The sequence below is a fragment of the Pempheris klunzingeri genome, chromosome 7 (genome assembly GCF_042242105.1).
Source record: "Pempheris klunzingeri isolate RE-2024b chromosome 7, fPemKlu1.hap1, whole genome shotgun sequence".
Classification (NCBI taxonomy): domain Eukaryota; kingdom Metazoa; phylum Chordata; class Actinopteri; order Acropomatiformes; family Pempheridae; genus Pempheris; species Pempheris klunzingeri.
This window is the reverse complement of record NC_092018.1, coordinates 9,485,373-9,502,386: the sequence shown is the minus strand read 5'-3', so window position 1 is coordinate 9,502,386 and position 17,014 is coordinate 9,485,373. Positions and strand designations below refer to the sequence as shown.

At 40.1% G+C, this 17,014-nt stretch overlaps 1 protein-coding gene across 1 annotated transcript; it reads left to right on the top strand.

The window, feature by feature from the left end:
* Positions 1-1,193: 1,193 nt before the first annotated feature.
* Positions 1,194-15,141, top strand: mapkapk5 (MAPK activated protein kinase 5). Its single transcript, XM_070833109.1, has 14 exons — positions 1,194-2,085; positions 4,119-4,192; positions 7,841-7,916; positions 9,750-9,847; positions 9,968-10,076; positions 10,444-10,533; positions 10,978-11,073; positions 11,156-11,236; positions 11,411-11,598; positions 12,100-12,220; positions 12,338-12,468; positions 12,794-12,909; positions 13,294-13,398; positions 14,132-15,141. Exons 1-14 carry the CDS (start codon positions 2,050-2,052, stop codon positions 14,224-14,226), a joined length of 1,416 nt encoding a protein of 471 aa, XP_070689210.1. The 5' UTR covers positions 1,194-2,049; the 3' UTR covers positions 14,227-15,141.
* The last annotated feature ends 1,873 nt before the right edge of the window (positions 15,142-17,014 follow it).

Genomic DNA, 17,014 nt, shown 5'->3' with positions numbered 1-17,014 from the left:
ATGTTAGCCATAAGCCTAGTGAGCCACCCACGAATCTTTACTAAATTTACAGTGAAAATGTGAAAATCAGACAGAAATTCAAAACTTAAATATTCTAAACAAACCTGAAGAATAAACAGTATATCATAACTTAATATGTGGTGACAGAGGTATTTGACCCTTAATGATCTGTACCTATCCCACTTAATCAATGGCTTTTTCAAAGAAAAGAACTAAGGGACGATTAACCATATACATTTTGAATTTATATGAAGAAAGAAATCCTGTTATTCCTAAGAAAAATAAAACAAAAACTATGATTGCATCTCCACTTTTTGATCAGACAACTTTGCCAAAAAAAGTGTTAAACAAACCAGAATATGTTTTATATTTTAAATGCTTGAAAGTAGCCACCTTTTGCTTTTATGACTTTTATTCAGTCAGCTTCATGAGGTCGTCACCTAAAACGGTTTTCCAGCAGGAGTTTTCAGAGGTGCTAAGCACTTGTTGGCTGCTTTTCCTTCACTCTGCGGTCCAACTCATCTCAAACCATCTCAATTTGGTTTAGGTCTGGTGAGTGTTGAGGCCAATTAATTACTAAATGAGAAAGTGTGTCCTAACTTTTGACTGGTTCTGTATCTCCAGATGGGTTAAGTAGCTTTGCAATTTGTCTTGGCAAACATCTTGAAATATATGCATGTACACTTTGAGGGCAGCTTTATTGGTCATTATTGAAGATTCTGTATTGTAGGAAAAGGCATTTTCAGATGTTAATGAAACATTTCCAGCTATACCTCCCCTTGTTCATCATCATTCATGCACCCCCACTTTTAACTATAACCAGGCGCCCATGAGCAGGTTAATGTCGTATTAAGTTTGACTCATTGTTTGAGCATAAACAAATTGTTAATAAAGTTTATGAGTTAATATTTAAAAAAGGAAACTGGGACCTTATAAGGACCCATCACAGTGTAGCCATTGCAATCTGATTCGATCGAAACTGTAAAACATCTCAGATTTAAAAAATGTTATGAGTAAGACGCACTAAATTTGTACGAAAAATACATATTTGTTGACCGAAAACAATACTCATCCACACGTTGTCGAAATTCACAAAACGTGTTGATGATTTTCATCAGGCGTTCTCCACGGACTGCTACTGCGTAGTGCCGACTCGGGTTGTGTATTCCCACTGACAAGAAGCTACGGGATTAGCAAAATATTCAAGAGATGCGTGTGTCTCCCTGGTCACCTCTGAACATATTTTATTAACCCTTCCCATCACAGAGATCGTGTCATAGGTCCACACGAGCGTTGTTTTTCATGATACTATCTCATGGGACAATGTTAATATCCGTGGACTTTAGTAGAGCCGGAAAACGAACTTGCCCCCTTAGCTAGCTCGCTAGCGCGTTAGCAGTCTCGGTTCGGCTCGACGACATAATAGACTGCTCTGCTTTTGAGAACACGGTGTGCCCGTTGTGACAAATCAACCAGGCGCTCGTCGAGGATCGTATCTGTGGTCCATCTTATCTTTCACGGTAGCCTTTGTTGTATAATCACCTGGAGTGGCATTAGCCTACTTGCTAGCAACCGAGCTAACGGCAACTTAACCGGTCCCCCGTGTCCTCGCAGTGTTGCGCTGGCTAAAAATACACTGCTCGGTGCCCCTCCAAAAGCGGTGGGCTTGTCCACATTGGATTCGGCTTTTCTAGTCACCTTGCTCGGTATTTGGCACTCTACATGGTCACTACAGTGAGTTTTAGACGACTTGACGAGCGAGTCGGACCCAGAGGCTGTGAGCCGAGCTGGCCTGATCTAACGTTACATCGCACCGACTGGTGGGCTTCACGTCTCCAAGTGAACGAAACTCTGCTTTGGCTGATCGGTGGCCGAACATCAATTTGCCCCAATGGCCCTGTCCTGTCATTAGTAGTAATATAACAAGCCTCGGTCCGGCCCAGGGTTGCATGACCGAAACTTAGTAAAGGTCAGAGAAAAGCGTGTTGTTTTCACTGTCAACTGTCTGAGATCGGCGAGGCAGACCTCATCTGTCAAGAGCACAGCACCATGTCCGAGGATAACAACGCAGACAAGTTCATCAAGGTAATTTTAACACTGACAAATGTTAAGCTTAACGCAGTTAGACATTGCAGTATCTCGCTTCAGTGTCTGTAAGCACTTAAAGGAGTTTGAATTAAGCACACTTGTTTATTGATAGGGGGAAATGTTGTCTTTTAATCGTTTGGATCGTTGACTGTTGTGAAGGGACAACTGGATGTGTGTCAGTTGCAGGCTGATTTTACTTTCTTAAGTTGTTTCTATTGTATTGATGTCCACAATATTATCACACATTTCTGTTGCAATAATAAGAATAAGTATTTTGAGTGAAGACTGCATTAAAAATGTACTTAAATCTTATGGTGTGGGTCATAGATTGGTATAACACATGACATCCTTTGACAGGATGAGAGTTTTTGTGTAGCTCACAAGTCTAGATGTGAATCCTGAGATATGCATTGTGGAAAGTTTTACCCACGATCAACGCGGTGGAGCTTTAGATCTATCCAGTGTGGTCATGGTCATTAATTGGTAACATTTCCATACACCTGACTCTGGGATTTGTTCCTGGCCTGCTCCCCGCAATGTGTCACTGTCCGGGCATCTGTGACAGCAGTAAAATGTGATCTCAAGTGGCCCTGGCTCTCGGCGTCACAGTTGGGTCAGAATGTGCCTAATGCTGGGTTGAGTGGGGGGGACGGCACAGAGAATTGCAACACGCACGTGGAGGCCACAAGGGTTGTTATCATGAATAAAGATTAGTGCTTTTGCTTGCTAACTTAACCTAGGTTCTCTGGTATCAAGGCCCTGGCAAAGTCTTAATCAAGACGTCATCATGGTATCCTATGCTGCACGGCTGATTAGCTCCAGAACAAGGCTCAGTTCAGAGGACTTGATCAAAGTGTGTAAACAGTCTGTGTAGTTTTAGCCTAACCTGATTCCACAGGCCTTGTTTTAAAATCGTTGCTCCTGATGCTGTATGGGATTGGATTGGATTTACAAATTCTGCCTCTTCCATGTGAACTTGCCCGTAGATAGACTGGAAAACCTGGAATTAACAGCCACAATAGGTAACCAGCTTTGTTAGAGCCACCATCCAAAACCGGCGTTGAGTCAGATCTCTTTTAAATATGAAGTTTATGATACAGACCCGTGGGTAGTTGTGTAGTAAATACCAGACTCTTGCCCGATGTTGCGTAATCGCCCTGAATCCTGATTATCATCAGCCTCTTGGTGTTTATACAGGGCAGATTGGACTGGCCAGGGCAGTAGTAGGGAGGAGGCATTATGGTGCCTGTTGGCAGTGACACATGATTAAAGTAACTGCGCTCGCCAAAACCAGCATATTCTCAGGAAAGGAAGAAAAGGGCTAATTTTATCATTTTCTGATCTCAAGTTTCAGGCTTTGTAACTATGAGCAGAGAATCAGTCATTTAAGAGTTTTTGTTTGTATACAGCACATAGAAGTATTGACAAACCAAAAATATATTCAAATCCAGCACAGGACTGATTCTAAGAAGCTCGTCGGATTTCAGAGGTTGTCTCCCAGTACTTCCCTCCTCCTTTTATAATCCTTTCATAGGCTGCAGTGCCTAAATTTACCCAGACGTATGTGATTCAAGAATAATCTCTGTTAAGGATTAGCACTATCGTGAAACTAGACAGGTGATAATGGATAAGATGGCTATTACACAACACACTGCTAAAGCAGTGGGGAAAACGCATAGCATGATTACTCAGTAAAAATGTGCAGAATCTGCTTTTTTCTGTGAGTGAATTCTGTTGAAAAATCATGTGAAAAGTCGATATGAGATAAAAAGCAGTGTCCGTTGATGTCCTCGATACTGGTAATGCTTGGCAATAGTTTTACTTGTGCAGATTTTTTCTTTTTCTTTCTCATGGGGGAGGTTGGCAGTGGGCTGTCGATTGTATTGCATGACAGAAGCTAAGCTGGTTACTTTGAAAAGTAAAGGGCACCCATACACTTAATCCTAGGTTTGTAAAGCATACCACTTCTGTCTCTTTTTTTCTTTTCACACATCTGATATAATGTTTGGTGTGTTCTCTCTTTTGGATAGGAAACATCCATTCTAGATGAGTACAACATAAACTGGACGCAGAAGTTGGGAGCTGGCATTAGTGGACCTGTCAGGTGAGCGTGAGAGTGTGTGTTTAAAAAGTACCTCTCTCCAGGGTCTTTCTCCAGTCTCTGAATATTATATTTTTTACTGATTTCACTGTGTTTATGCTGCATCAGATTGATGTCAAACTTCCAGGGCAAAATTGCATAGATAGAAGTCAGAGCATTTTATTTTTTTATCAAACTGAGACAAGTAATATTGCATGACAAGGAGACAACATCATGGTATCTGTATGTGATTAGGAAATAATCTGACAAATTATGTCAGCGGTGTCTGTGGAAATGGGTAATCATATTGAAGCCGTCATTTTTGACCTGCATTGTTTAGGATTGCAGAAATGACAGTGGGAGAAATCTGACATGCTGGGTTAAGCACAGCAGTGAGCACACCAGCATCCATTGAAACTGCTTTCTAGTTTTGTTTAGATCTTAAAATAGTGTATCATGACTCAGAATATTCTAAAATAACATGATGGGATTGACAAGAGATAACTATTGATATGTTGTGCAGCACTTGCAGCGCATAACTAAACCACGGTTGTGAATGCTACTGTAGAGCGCAAGATCTGTTTGCAGCCACACTTTTGGCACACAAACTGCTGGATTCATATGAAATGTCAGAGGAGATAATTAGCAATAAATAGATTTGTTAATTGGCCTGTCGAATTGACAAACTTTGTGACAGCTGACATAAAAACCTTTTCCTGTGGCTTGATTGAGTCGTCTTCACTGTGGCACCAATTCATCAGCACAGTCCGACTTTATTCACGAACTATTACCACACGTTGAAACTATGAAAGGCCAGATGTTCGTCACTTGGCTGGGCTTTGATAGACTGAACCAACTACTAGTGTGTAATACCGTCAGAGCTCAAGGCTTCCTATGGAGATGGTTGGCACCAGTTCCATTTTTGTTTTAGCTGGGGGTGGCTCCATTTGGCTCCGACACAATCCATGTAAATGCAGCAGTCTGGGCTTGATTCCAACCGAAAACTTCCCTCACGCCCTTGAGTGGAAGTATCCTAGCCTTTTTTCAAAAGGCCCTTGTATGCAAATGTGAACATGTTGGAAAAGCATGTATTTATGTCTAATTCCTCATCTTTGGCAGATTGTAGTCAACATGCTATAGATTAAACTATGCAAAACAGCCTTTTGAGAAGCTGCACTCGGATCCAATAGTGGATGCTTGTCAACATGCAAGGGATCAATGATAAAACTCAGCAGCTTTCTTTATCTTTGCACTCCCCTCTGCATTCTTCTCTGTAATCTTTTCCACTCTAACACACGGGGAGTAAAATATCACAGGAAAGCACACATTTCTGAAATACTAACAATAAGACATTTCAGCCTTTTTGCATTCATCCAACTTTAAGGCACATGGTGAATCTAAAGGACAGTTTGAAGTCATCACAAGGTGTCGTGGTGCTTTTGTTTGTTATTGGAGAGAAAATTCTACAGAAGTCACTCTACATTGGCCTGAATCTGTATCTGTTATACTCATGTGAAATGGGATGGCTGCATTAATATTTCTTCTTTTTCATCAGTATCCTCCTCCCATCAACAGTGTTGGTCTCTGCCCTTTGTCGCTTCAGCTATCACTGGAATAATTCTTTCACAGTAATTTCAAAGTCTAATATATGTAATAAATAAATCTTTACTCATTCAGTTTCCGCAAGACATTACAGAGAGGCAGTGGCTGCTCAAACAGCTCTCTGTTTATGCTGTGTACAGTTTTCTCCCGGCTGCCCTGCTGATTTCTGCTAGATGCAGGCTGTAATATATCAGTGTGTCACTGATTCCTGCTGCCCGTTCTGCGCTTTGAAGCTATCGTGGGTCTTGATCAGCAGAGAGCAAGCTGTTATTTCCTAACGTGTGTAGTTTTGGTCCTCCAGTGACAAGAATACTGAGAAACTGACTCATCAGCCCTGCATGTAAACACACTCTTGAGCTCTATGATTCATGCTGTACTCTGTTCTGTCTGACTGACCCAGACTCTTCCTTTTCCAACGATGTATTTTACTCTCAGATTTTTGGCTAATAGAAATCTTTTTGGATTCTCTGACTCACCGACCCCCAATCAACCCTCTTTGTCTCAAAAGACGTCTTTTACTGCACCAGCCCCACTCTGTCTCACTCTGTGATTCATTAGGTCGGTGTTGCTTTCCAGCGAAGTGAACTTTGACCGAAGCAGAATGTTTCTCGCAGTAATGCTTTAATAGTGTAATCTGAGTTTAAGGCCCAGAGGTTGCTGTTTAAAGTGAATGTTTGAGTCCTTGCTGCTCAGAGGAGGGAGAAAGGACTTAACAGACTTTAACAGAAAATTACATGTATGTCCAAGTTGTCCACATTTCGTGTGTTTTCTGCTGCAATCCCAAGATATAGTTTACCAGCAGATATTCACCAAGATTAATTTCAACCTTGAATATGCCTGTATGAAGAATAATGACAGACTCGGGTGGATTTCTTTGTTCTTGCTCTCATTACAGAGATGCAGACAAGATTCATATTTCCCATAACAAAAATATTGTCCCTACCTCTAACTAGTCACCTGAAGTCTTGTCTCTGTGTTTATATCAGGCCAAATTTAACTTCACAGCACATATTACCTAGACGTGAAGATGGGTGCGAATGTATAACACCTGCAGAACCATATTCAAACTCATAGAAATGAACAATAAAGCTGATAAAGAGCAAATTGAATAAATATAGAAATGAAGCAAGAAAACAAGCACACACTTCTTTCCATCTGTAGGCTGACTGATAAAGGATTTTTTAGGCCAATACTGAAAGAATTGTGGGTCTCATGTTATAACCAAGTAAGGTACTATTCATTTTACATTTCACTGTGGAAAAATGAACTTGTCATTGCTCTCTGGTGGACAAATTATGGAGTGGCATAATTTAGTGTTTCTAAATTTCCATACTGCAATTTCTTGTCCCCAATAGGCTGACATACTGATACTGATATAACTGTATTAAGCTAACATGCTGATAACTCTCTAAGTCAAAGCCACAGAAAGAATTTGTGGCTGAATTTTGTGGAAATGTGTACAAACTACAGATGAAATGACGTAACCAAGAAAACATGAAGTCCTAAGTTTGAATATTTCACGCAGCGTGAGCATCATATTGCTTCAATGAAGAGTTTAAACAAGATGATACAGAATAAACGTGATAATGCCAGTGTTAATCAAGATGATTTTAACAACATTAAAGGGGCAAAACAATGTTAAGAGGGTAATGGCTTACAGCTCCAAAACTTTGTTAGGCTACACATTGATACCAGCTGTGTTTTGTATTTGTGGAGACGGCATTGCATCTTATTGAACACGTGATGTCCTCCAAGGCAAGTTTGTGGTTTTGGGCTACGTAAATTAAATTGACTTGACTTGATAATAGTAATGTTTCTTTATCATACAAACAACAATGGTGGCTACATTCTTGGCTGTGTATTTTTATGTAGAGACACTGATTAAATTTTGCTGGCAAGGATTTAGTGATGATTTACTGATGACAAACAGTGCAACTGAAAATAAGAAATGCCCTGCAGGACCACAGAAACTACCTTTTTTTTTTTTGCATGCTTGGTCACATCCGTGATATGGATCGGATTATTTTGTCGACCTGGTTGTTTATTGGCTCTTGTTTTCTTCCTGTTTAGAGTTTGTGTGAAGAAGTCAACTCAGGAACGGCTGGCTCTGAAGATCCTCATTGATCGACCTAAGGCCAGAAATGAGGTCAGAGGAAACTCTGTTGTGGTTGTGATTAAGTCCTGTTGTCTTTGGCCACATCAATATGCCTGTCTGCCTGCCTGTTATGAGTCTTTTTCCCCTTGTCAGTTTGTCCTGTGCTTCTTCTGTCTGTTTGTATGTGCTTTGCTGTCCGTAACACTGTCTTCCTGTGGTGAACGGTCTGTGTCTAGCAGCCTCTCCATGTCATTAGCAGCCTTCAGTTTTGATCAAGCAGCTTATACAGCAGTTAAACAGTGAGACGCGCAGTCAAAACAAGCAACAGACTTACTTCGCACAAGCTCTCGCTGCTGAGCTGTGAAAGCTGTCAAACTGCCAAGCAAATACCCAGATTATTATCACTAAACAGTATGTTCCTCAGGCACTTTTGTCATCTTTTAAATATGATGAAGGAAGGAGAATAGCAAACATGGACTTCACATCTAAAGGAATCGATAAACTGTTACAAGCAGTGAAGTGCATAGCTTGGACAGTGGGTAATGAATTTCTATTACAGCTTGTCGACACAGGCGATGTTTCAGCCTCTTTTTTTCAGTCGTCCGTCTAATACATGTCTGACGGAACAGATGCGCTTCAAGTCTCTTTTCTGACTTTTTATGTGGCACGTAACTACCATGATCATGTGTTGGGTTCTCAGCGCAGCCAAAACATGGCAAACCTTCACTCAATATTGTACCTGAACATTCTGTTTCCTGAGTGTCCTGGTTATGATCAGGTTTTTGAAGTATCCTGGTTACATTTTGTGCAGGTGAACATCTGCTGGTTTCAGAAACTTAGACAAGGCCTGGAAACCTGGATATGCTAGCTGGAGTTCTCCAATAGAAACCAGGAAACTGGCATGTATATACCTAATCTATGTTTCTGAACATTCTTTGTTGGCTGAAATGTGAGAAATCAAGACCGAACTGCACTCAGATTGTCAGAAACATGGATACTGCTGAATCATGTATACAAGGATATGAATAACCACTTTTCTCATGTCCTGTGTCAACATCTTACAACAAATAAGGTCAGGACTTACTGTGTTTAGGTACCTGCTGTGGAACCATCAAGGTGCTTGAGATTGAGCCATATAGTTACAGAGGTATCACAATAATATCTTTATTTATAACGCCATTGGGGGCAATGTCACAAAACAGTGAACAGACTTCTTTTTTTTTATTTTTTATTATACCTTAAACATCACAGCTCAGGAATTTGTAAAAGAAAAAACAAACAAACAAAAAAAGGCAACATAAGAGAGAAAGGGGTAAAAAAAAAAAAAAGATATAAAAGTGCATGTGTAATGGTTGAATAGACCTTCTTCACAGCAGACATTTTGACTGAATCATGGGCGGAACTAATAACATTATCGTTGGCTCTGTTCTGTTCAAATGCTCTCGTAAGCCAGAACCCTTACACTGAAGCAGCTAAATGGAATTAGGCCATCAATAATTTCATTACTTACACCTGTGCTTTTTCTGCTGTGACATGTCGAAATGTCTTTTGTGTATAAGGTCTGTTGTTACTCATATTGCTAACCCAAAATATGAAGTAGTTGACTCGCCCTGCTTGGCACAGATAATGACATAAAGCAGTGAGGTGAGACGGCTAAACAGACGCAAGATGCTCTGTCATCATTGTTGTAGTTTAAAACAGTGGAAACGTGCAGACTTCATCTTTAATTCCCCAATAATCACTTCCTGAGAAGGAGAGAAGTGTCCACACTCAACACCAGAGGTTCATTAGGATAAACAGTGATTGTATATTTCATGGTTTCAGAGTAAAGATGTAGCATCGACGTATCACTGCATACACAGTATTTTATTCTTTTCCATGCAGGTGCGTCTCCATATGATGTGTGCCAATCACCCAAACATTGTGCAGATCCTGGAGGTTTACGCCAACAGTGTCCAGTTCCCACATGAGTCCAGCCCAAGGTAAAGAGCTCTGTGTGAGAATTTGTTTGTATAAAATCTATTTCTTTTTTTCTGTCTGTCAGTCCGCTGCCTCTCTTCTGCTGTTTCCTCTGAACATCTGCACCTTCTTTGTTTTGACAGAGCGAGGCTCCTAATTGTTATGGAGATGATGGAGGGTGGCGAGCTGTTCCACAGAATCAGTCAGCACAGGCACTTTACTGAAAAGATGGCCAGCCAGGTCACTAAACAGGTAGGTGATGACACACACACATACACAAATGCACACTTCAGCACACCAGGAGACATCACAGACAGTTTTTTTTATTTCTCTGAGCGACATTTAATTCCAGTCTTTGTTCAGTTGTGTGTGTCTGCGTGTTTCGTTGTGAGACACACTTTTTGTCTGTGTGTAACAGCAAGTCTTGCAGCTTCCCCATGTCATGAGCAGCCCTGCGCTAGGATAAAGCAGCATAAGTGTGTCAGATGGTCACTTTCACTCACACTCACTCACACACACACACACACACACACACACACACACACACACGCTCACACACACACACACACACACATGCACACAGAGTGGTGTCTCAGTCTGATCTCTCTTCCCTGTGTAGATCAGTCAAGCCTTGGAACACTGTCACTCCCTAAATATTGCACATCGTGACCTGAAGCCAGAGAACCTTCTCTTCAAGGATAACTCTCTGGTAAGTTGCACTGATTTGTACAGAGAATACTTTTAACAGTGTACCACCAATGATGCCACTGTTGATGCTTTTTGCTAATTAAGCACACAACATCCAGCATATACGATAGAGGAAAAGAAACTTTGCTGGACTAGCTGCAACTAGCGCTTTACTTTTTCAGATACTGCAAGTACTGCTGTACTTTGCAGAAAGTGGCCAAGATAAATCAGAGGATTTGGAAATATCCCATCTCCATTTGATGTGCTAGACATTGAAACCCACCTTTACTCTGGCGGCACCTTTAAAGATTTCACTGAAACCTGAATATATCCCTTATGAATCACTTTTTTGAGTGAAAGCAGAGGTACTGAGCAAACTGTGATGTTTTACTGGAAGCTGCTAAAATATGTTTCTGTGCTCACTCTGTGTTCATGCTCTTCACTCTGATTCTGTCTTTTTCCCCAGGATGCACCTGTGAAGTTGTGTGACTTTGGCTTTGCCAAAATCGATCAAGGAGACTTGATGACCCCTCAGTTCACTCCCTACTACGTAGCACCTCAGGTAAAGAGCCAACATAGAGTTCCATCCAAATGTACTCGTTAAATGTACACACATCTTAAATACATGATGTTTCCCTGTTCAGGTACTTGAGGCTCAAAGAAGACACCAGAAAGAAAAGTCTGGAATTATACCTACCTCACCCACTCCTTATACCTATAACAAGGTGAGAGCCAAACCTGTAGATCTGAACATTTAGTATTGTTCCTCAAATTTGATTTAATGTAGTTTTTCAGGGCTGTTCTGGGTTTCCTACAAAACCCCTACTAAATATCTACCCTAAGTAAGCAGAAAATGTTTCAAAGTAAGCATTTCTTTTCTCTTTTCAATCGTTCTCCAGAGCTGTGACTTGTGGTCTCTCGGTGTGATCATCTACGTCATGCTGTGCGGCTATCCTCCGTTCTACTCCAAGCACCACAGTCGCACCATCCCAAAGGACATGAGGAAGAAGATTATGACGGGCAGCTTCGACTTCCCAGAAGATGAATGGAGCCAGATCTCTGAGATGGCCAAGGATATCGTACGCAAGTGAGTCTCTTTTCTTTCACCTTTGCTCTGCTCGGGTCACCCCATCTTGCTGCTCTCCCAAACCACAGCATGCCTTTCCTTTCTAACAGCTGTATGGTATAGTCAGCATATTAGCTTGTTAAACAGCCAGATCTGGAACATCTGTGACATAATTCTTTTCTTTTTTTCTTTTCACTCCAGCATGGGTAGAAATATTAAACATTGTCTTTTAGAACTGGTCGTGGTTGCTTGCTGCTCTCTGTTGCGTTCCCTCGTGACATAATTTTGTGAGATTTAAATTTGGCTCTCAAATCAATATTGCACATCATGACTGTTTTGTGTTTGATATCCAAAACATATAAAAACTGCTCAATGCCTGCATCTTATATTTTGTCACTTGTCTTGCCTCTCTCCCAATTGCCTCACTTTTTTCTCCTCCCTACTTGAATTCATACATCTTTTTGCACACACTTCATTCGCCAATAATTTCTGCCCCCTCCCCTCCTTGTCTGCTCCCTGCAGACTGCTGAAGGTGAAACCAGAGGAGAGGCTGACTATTGAGGGAGTCTTGGCTCACCCTTGGCTCAACTGCACCGAGGCCCTGGACAACGTGCTGCCCTCCGCCCAGATGATGATGGACAAGGTGAGTTGGAAGTTAAAGGTGCAAAAAATCTTGCATTGCACCATAACGCACAGTATTATACAGTAGGTTGCCTTCCTCTAGTTCCTTTTTGTTAATATCTGTCCTCTTATCTTCCAGGCGGTAGTCGCAGGTATCCAGCAGGCCCATGCAGAGCAGCTAGCCAACATGAGAATTCAGGATCTGAACGTCAGCCTGAAGCCCCTAAACTCTGTTAACAACCCAATCCTCAGGAAGCGAAAACTACTAGGGTATGATCGGTTTTGTCAAGGTTTTTGTTCCAACTTTTCTCCTCTTGTATTGCTAAAAAGTTTAGATACATTGTTTCTGGAGTATAGATACATTGCACTTAGAGTGATTCCTGCACTGTTTCTGTCCAGTAGCTCAGTGAGGGTTTGTTTTTCTGATGTTTCTATCTGCCTTCCTGTATTACTCTGTGCTAAAGCTACACTAAAATCTCATTCTCTTCCTTTACTTTTCTCCTAATTGAGACTCTGACTGTCCACGTAGTCTGTTTGTCTTCGTTATCATGTATTTTAAGTTTGATCTGAATCGGTTCTGGTGTCCATGTCGCAGCCCCAAACCCAGTGACGGTTTCTTCATTCATGACCCCGAGAACGGAGGGGAAGACTCCAACGTAGCGCTGGAAAAATTACGAGATGTCATTGCACAGTGTATCCTACCACAAGCTGGTAAGTATAAACCCACAAAGATGCTTAAGAAATTTTAACTAACTAGACCAAACTGGCCGAAGAAATAACAACAAGTATACATACTTTTTCTGCTGTATATATTGTATATCAGTGCACCACAGACAGCATATCTACATTTCTGTGAAAGTATTTTTCAGTAAATCCTCTGCATTCCTGGAGATCCCATCAAAATAAAGAAAGTGCCAGTGTGCATAGGAAACGGATGATCTTCTATTAATAATGTTGTTTCCCTAAGATAATTTAACTTTGGCTATGTAAGACACCCGAAATGGAATCTTAATTGAGCTATATGTGTATATTATGATGTAAAATAGCTCTGAGAGAAAGAGAGCAGATTCTGAAGTGAGTGTTTTGTTTGCCCAGGAGAGAATGAGGACGAGAAGCTGAATGAGGTGATGTATGACGCCTGGAGGTTCAACAGAGACTGTAAACTGCTGAGAGACGGCCTGCAGGGGCTCAGCTGGGACGGTCAGTACCATTTCATCCTGTCAAACGACATCCTAATTTGCCTTTACTCTCTTTTGCGTTAATAGATTAAAAGAAAAACAGCCGATTTACCTTTTAACATCTATAAAAAAGCTGTTAGAAATGACCTTTTGCTTCTACCATTCATTGTTAATCAACATATCTCGTATTCAAGGATCTTCACTGTCACACCAGCACACATTTTCACATGAGATGGCATGAAATTGAGTACTCAAGTCCCAGTTATAAGCCAAAGAGAATAAATAAACTATAAACAAGAGCATTAGAAAATAAACAAATCTATTGTATATATGTCTTTTCCCTCTATAATGATGCTGCTGTACTGACTCCCCACATTATCTGCCTGCCAAAAAAATCCGTTGCAGCTACAATCACAGCTCTTTTGTTTTTCATTATTTCATTTCTTTTTTGGATGATGAACTCATCACTGCTCAGCAGATTAATCACAAATGTAAAGAAATGTACAGCCCTTATTATTAAGACCAAAATTGTTCCATTGTCCATCAAACATCCACAGAAAACAGAATATATTATCATTTCTAATAGTCTCTGTGGTTAGATCCTGGTAATGGATTATGTGAAAAAGACAAACGATGGATTGTTCTGTATTAGAATTGATATCTTGTCCAGTTAAAATTATTAATTATGTTCTCATTTCTGTGTCGACTTTCGTTGTTTATGTAGTTACCAGGTCCTTAACCTTTTTTCATTGCAGGACGAGCTTTCTCCGATAAAGTCGACCGCTTGAAGTTGGCTGAAATAGTGAAACAGGCCATTGAAGAGAAGACGAATCTCCAAGAATCTCATTAGCAAACGCTGTCTTTCTATCTTCTTTTATATTGTTTATTATGACCCTTTTTAACCCATATCTGTAAAGAGGCTTTTTTATGTAAAATGATGCGCTAATTTTTTTGTTTTTTTTTCATGAATTCACTTGCAAGACCTAATGTACAGCTGTAGATATATTTCAAAGAGGACTCATTGGTACTCTGAGTTTTTTTAAATGGACACTTGCAAAGAACATTGAGACAAAAAACAAACTATATTTTCATTTTTGCAAAAAAAAGAAAAAAAGAGAAAAGAAGAGAAACATCAGTTGAAGAAATTATTTTCTGGGAGGGAATTTTTATTAGCTGCTTGTCTAAGACATTGCATGTTTTATCCCAGTTATTTCATTTTATTCTATTTTCTTTTAACCATCCTAAGAGTTCTATTTATTTAAAGAAAGAGTTCCATTATTTTATACCTAACTCGTAGCCTGGCAGTGGGCTCTGAAGTCGAGAGAAGCTGTCTACGATGTGACTTTGTTCTTCCACACACACTCTGAATCTCAGACTGTGTTTGAATCATTTGAATCTTTGTTTTTGTGTAACTCTGCCTTGACCTTTTTGTTGTATAGAGGCCAAGGCAGAGTGGAAATGGAGAGAAGACGGTGTCATGAAATAGAAGAATGCAGCCCTAAATTCATTTTTATCACAACCCTTTTTTTTAAGCTGGTAAGAGATGGCACTCATCTAGATCTAAACAGACTGACAGAGACTATGGCTGGATTTCTTTCTGACTCATTTATATCAATGTGTTCTGGCAAAAAAGAAAAACATTAATATGCAGTCCACTTACTGTCTTTTTTTTTTTTTTTTAAGCTTTTAACTGTCTCCTGACCTTTAGAAGATGGAGTTTCTTTTTTCAGACTGTGAGACACAGTTGAAAGCTCTGGTTGAGTTTAAGACTTTATTGTCAGACTGTTTCCAAGGTTTCAACTCATACGCATGAAGTGATGATCCTGCTTCAGCTCCTGAAGTTTGTGCCTAACAACTGAAATTAAGCAAATTATTTCAAATATGTGCAAAAGGCTTTTTACTTCCCATTCCTAATGCGATACTGAAAGGTCTTAAGTTCAGTCTTGAGTTAAAGCTGTTGAACCGTGAAACCGACGCAATCTGAGCTGCTTTGAAGTAAAGTTGTATCTTCTGGAATTCAGACCAGGGTCAGTTAATATTTTAGACATTTTAAAGCAAGAGTGCATGCTATTTGAGCCAGCAGAGACACAAATAACACCTGGCAATATAGTCGAAGTCTTTATGCCAGAAGAGATCAGTAGAAAGGTTTCAGCTCCCATACACACTTCTGTTAGGATATCGGTCTGATTAAACATGCTGCGCTACTGAATGTGCAATAGGAGAGTAATTTAATCAAGTATTCACAGTGCATGCATGTACATGGTAGTGAGATAGTGTGTATCAATCTGTCAGTATTACTGTCTTCATTTCGGGGGTCTGATTACCAGCAGCCCTCCCTTCACTCATCCTCATCCTTCAGTTGTTATTAATATCATTTCATTGATTAGTCAGAATGAAATTTCCACTCCACTGTTATGCTCTTGTGCTCTAGTCATATGTGGTATCATTTTATTTTGAAAGAAGAGTCTCTTCCATGAGGCCATGTGGAGTTGGCAGTGCAGGGCTTAGATGGCTGAAAGTGCAAAGTTCTCTTGTTCAGTGCCTGATTATTTTCTGAAATTTCAGACATCCTCAGAAGTTTGTTATGAAATTCCCCTTTAACGAGATTTTAGCTCATACAGATTTTTTTTCTGTAAACATATTTTTTAGGATTACTGCGTTTACCATGTGTCTTTGACCATAACGAAAAGATTCATCTTCTCTGAGTAATTAGCAAATGATGGTGCAATTTATCGTTGCTGTCCAGTGAAAAACGTGCATCTCTGAATTTGGTGATTTTGAGATAAACTTGAAGGATCAGTTGAGCTAAATTAACCATTTAGAAACTTTTTTGTTGCCGCATTGTTAAAACATGGTTTGTTTCTCTGAGCTCATCAATGGTTGACAGTTTTAAGACACGGGACAGTGACAATATGTAAGCGGAACCTTTTTCACACCATTTGTAACTGACATGAAGGGTCTTTATTTCTTATTTAGCTCTGGCTTTAAAAGAAGTTAAGCAAAAGCAATCATTACTAACATGGTTCTGAGATCATTTTGACTGTGTTGATGGTGGTTTGTCTCCTTTGATGATAACAACAGCTTGTGTTTTAAAAGGCCTTATTATTACATGGCTAAGTTTTATGCTCAAATGTGCCTTGTTGATGGGACGGCATCTTCATCCTTTACTGCTCTTATGAGTACAAACGAATTACATGATGAAGGGGAAACTCAGAATCATTGTAGGTGGTGATTGCTGTTTGTCCTTTTGACAATTCGGTGTATTGGTTTGGCAACATGTGTTGAAATTAATTTAGGTAGCGTCAAATCTGGTTTGAAAAAAGTTCTCCAAAGAGGAAGAGATTATTTTAGTGGCTTGTGTAACCCTTTGTTTCATCAGTGGCACATTAAAGGAATAGTTTGACATTTTGAGAAATACACTTATTCGATGATGGTAGATGAGAGGCTTGATGTCACTTGTGTCTGTCCATTAACTAATGAAGACTACAGAATACAGCCAGCAGTTGTTTAGGTTAGCTTAGCATTAACACTGGGAACAGGAAACAGCTAGCATGGCTGTGTCCAAAGGTAATACATTTTGCCTTCCAGCACCTCTAAAAATCACAAATGAACACATTGTCTTCTTCAAAAAATCTAAT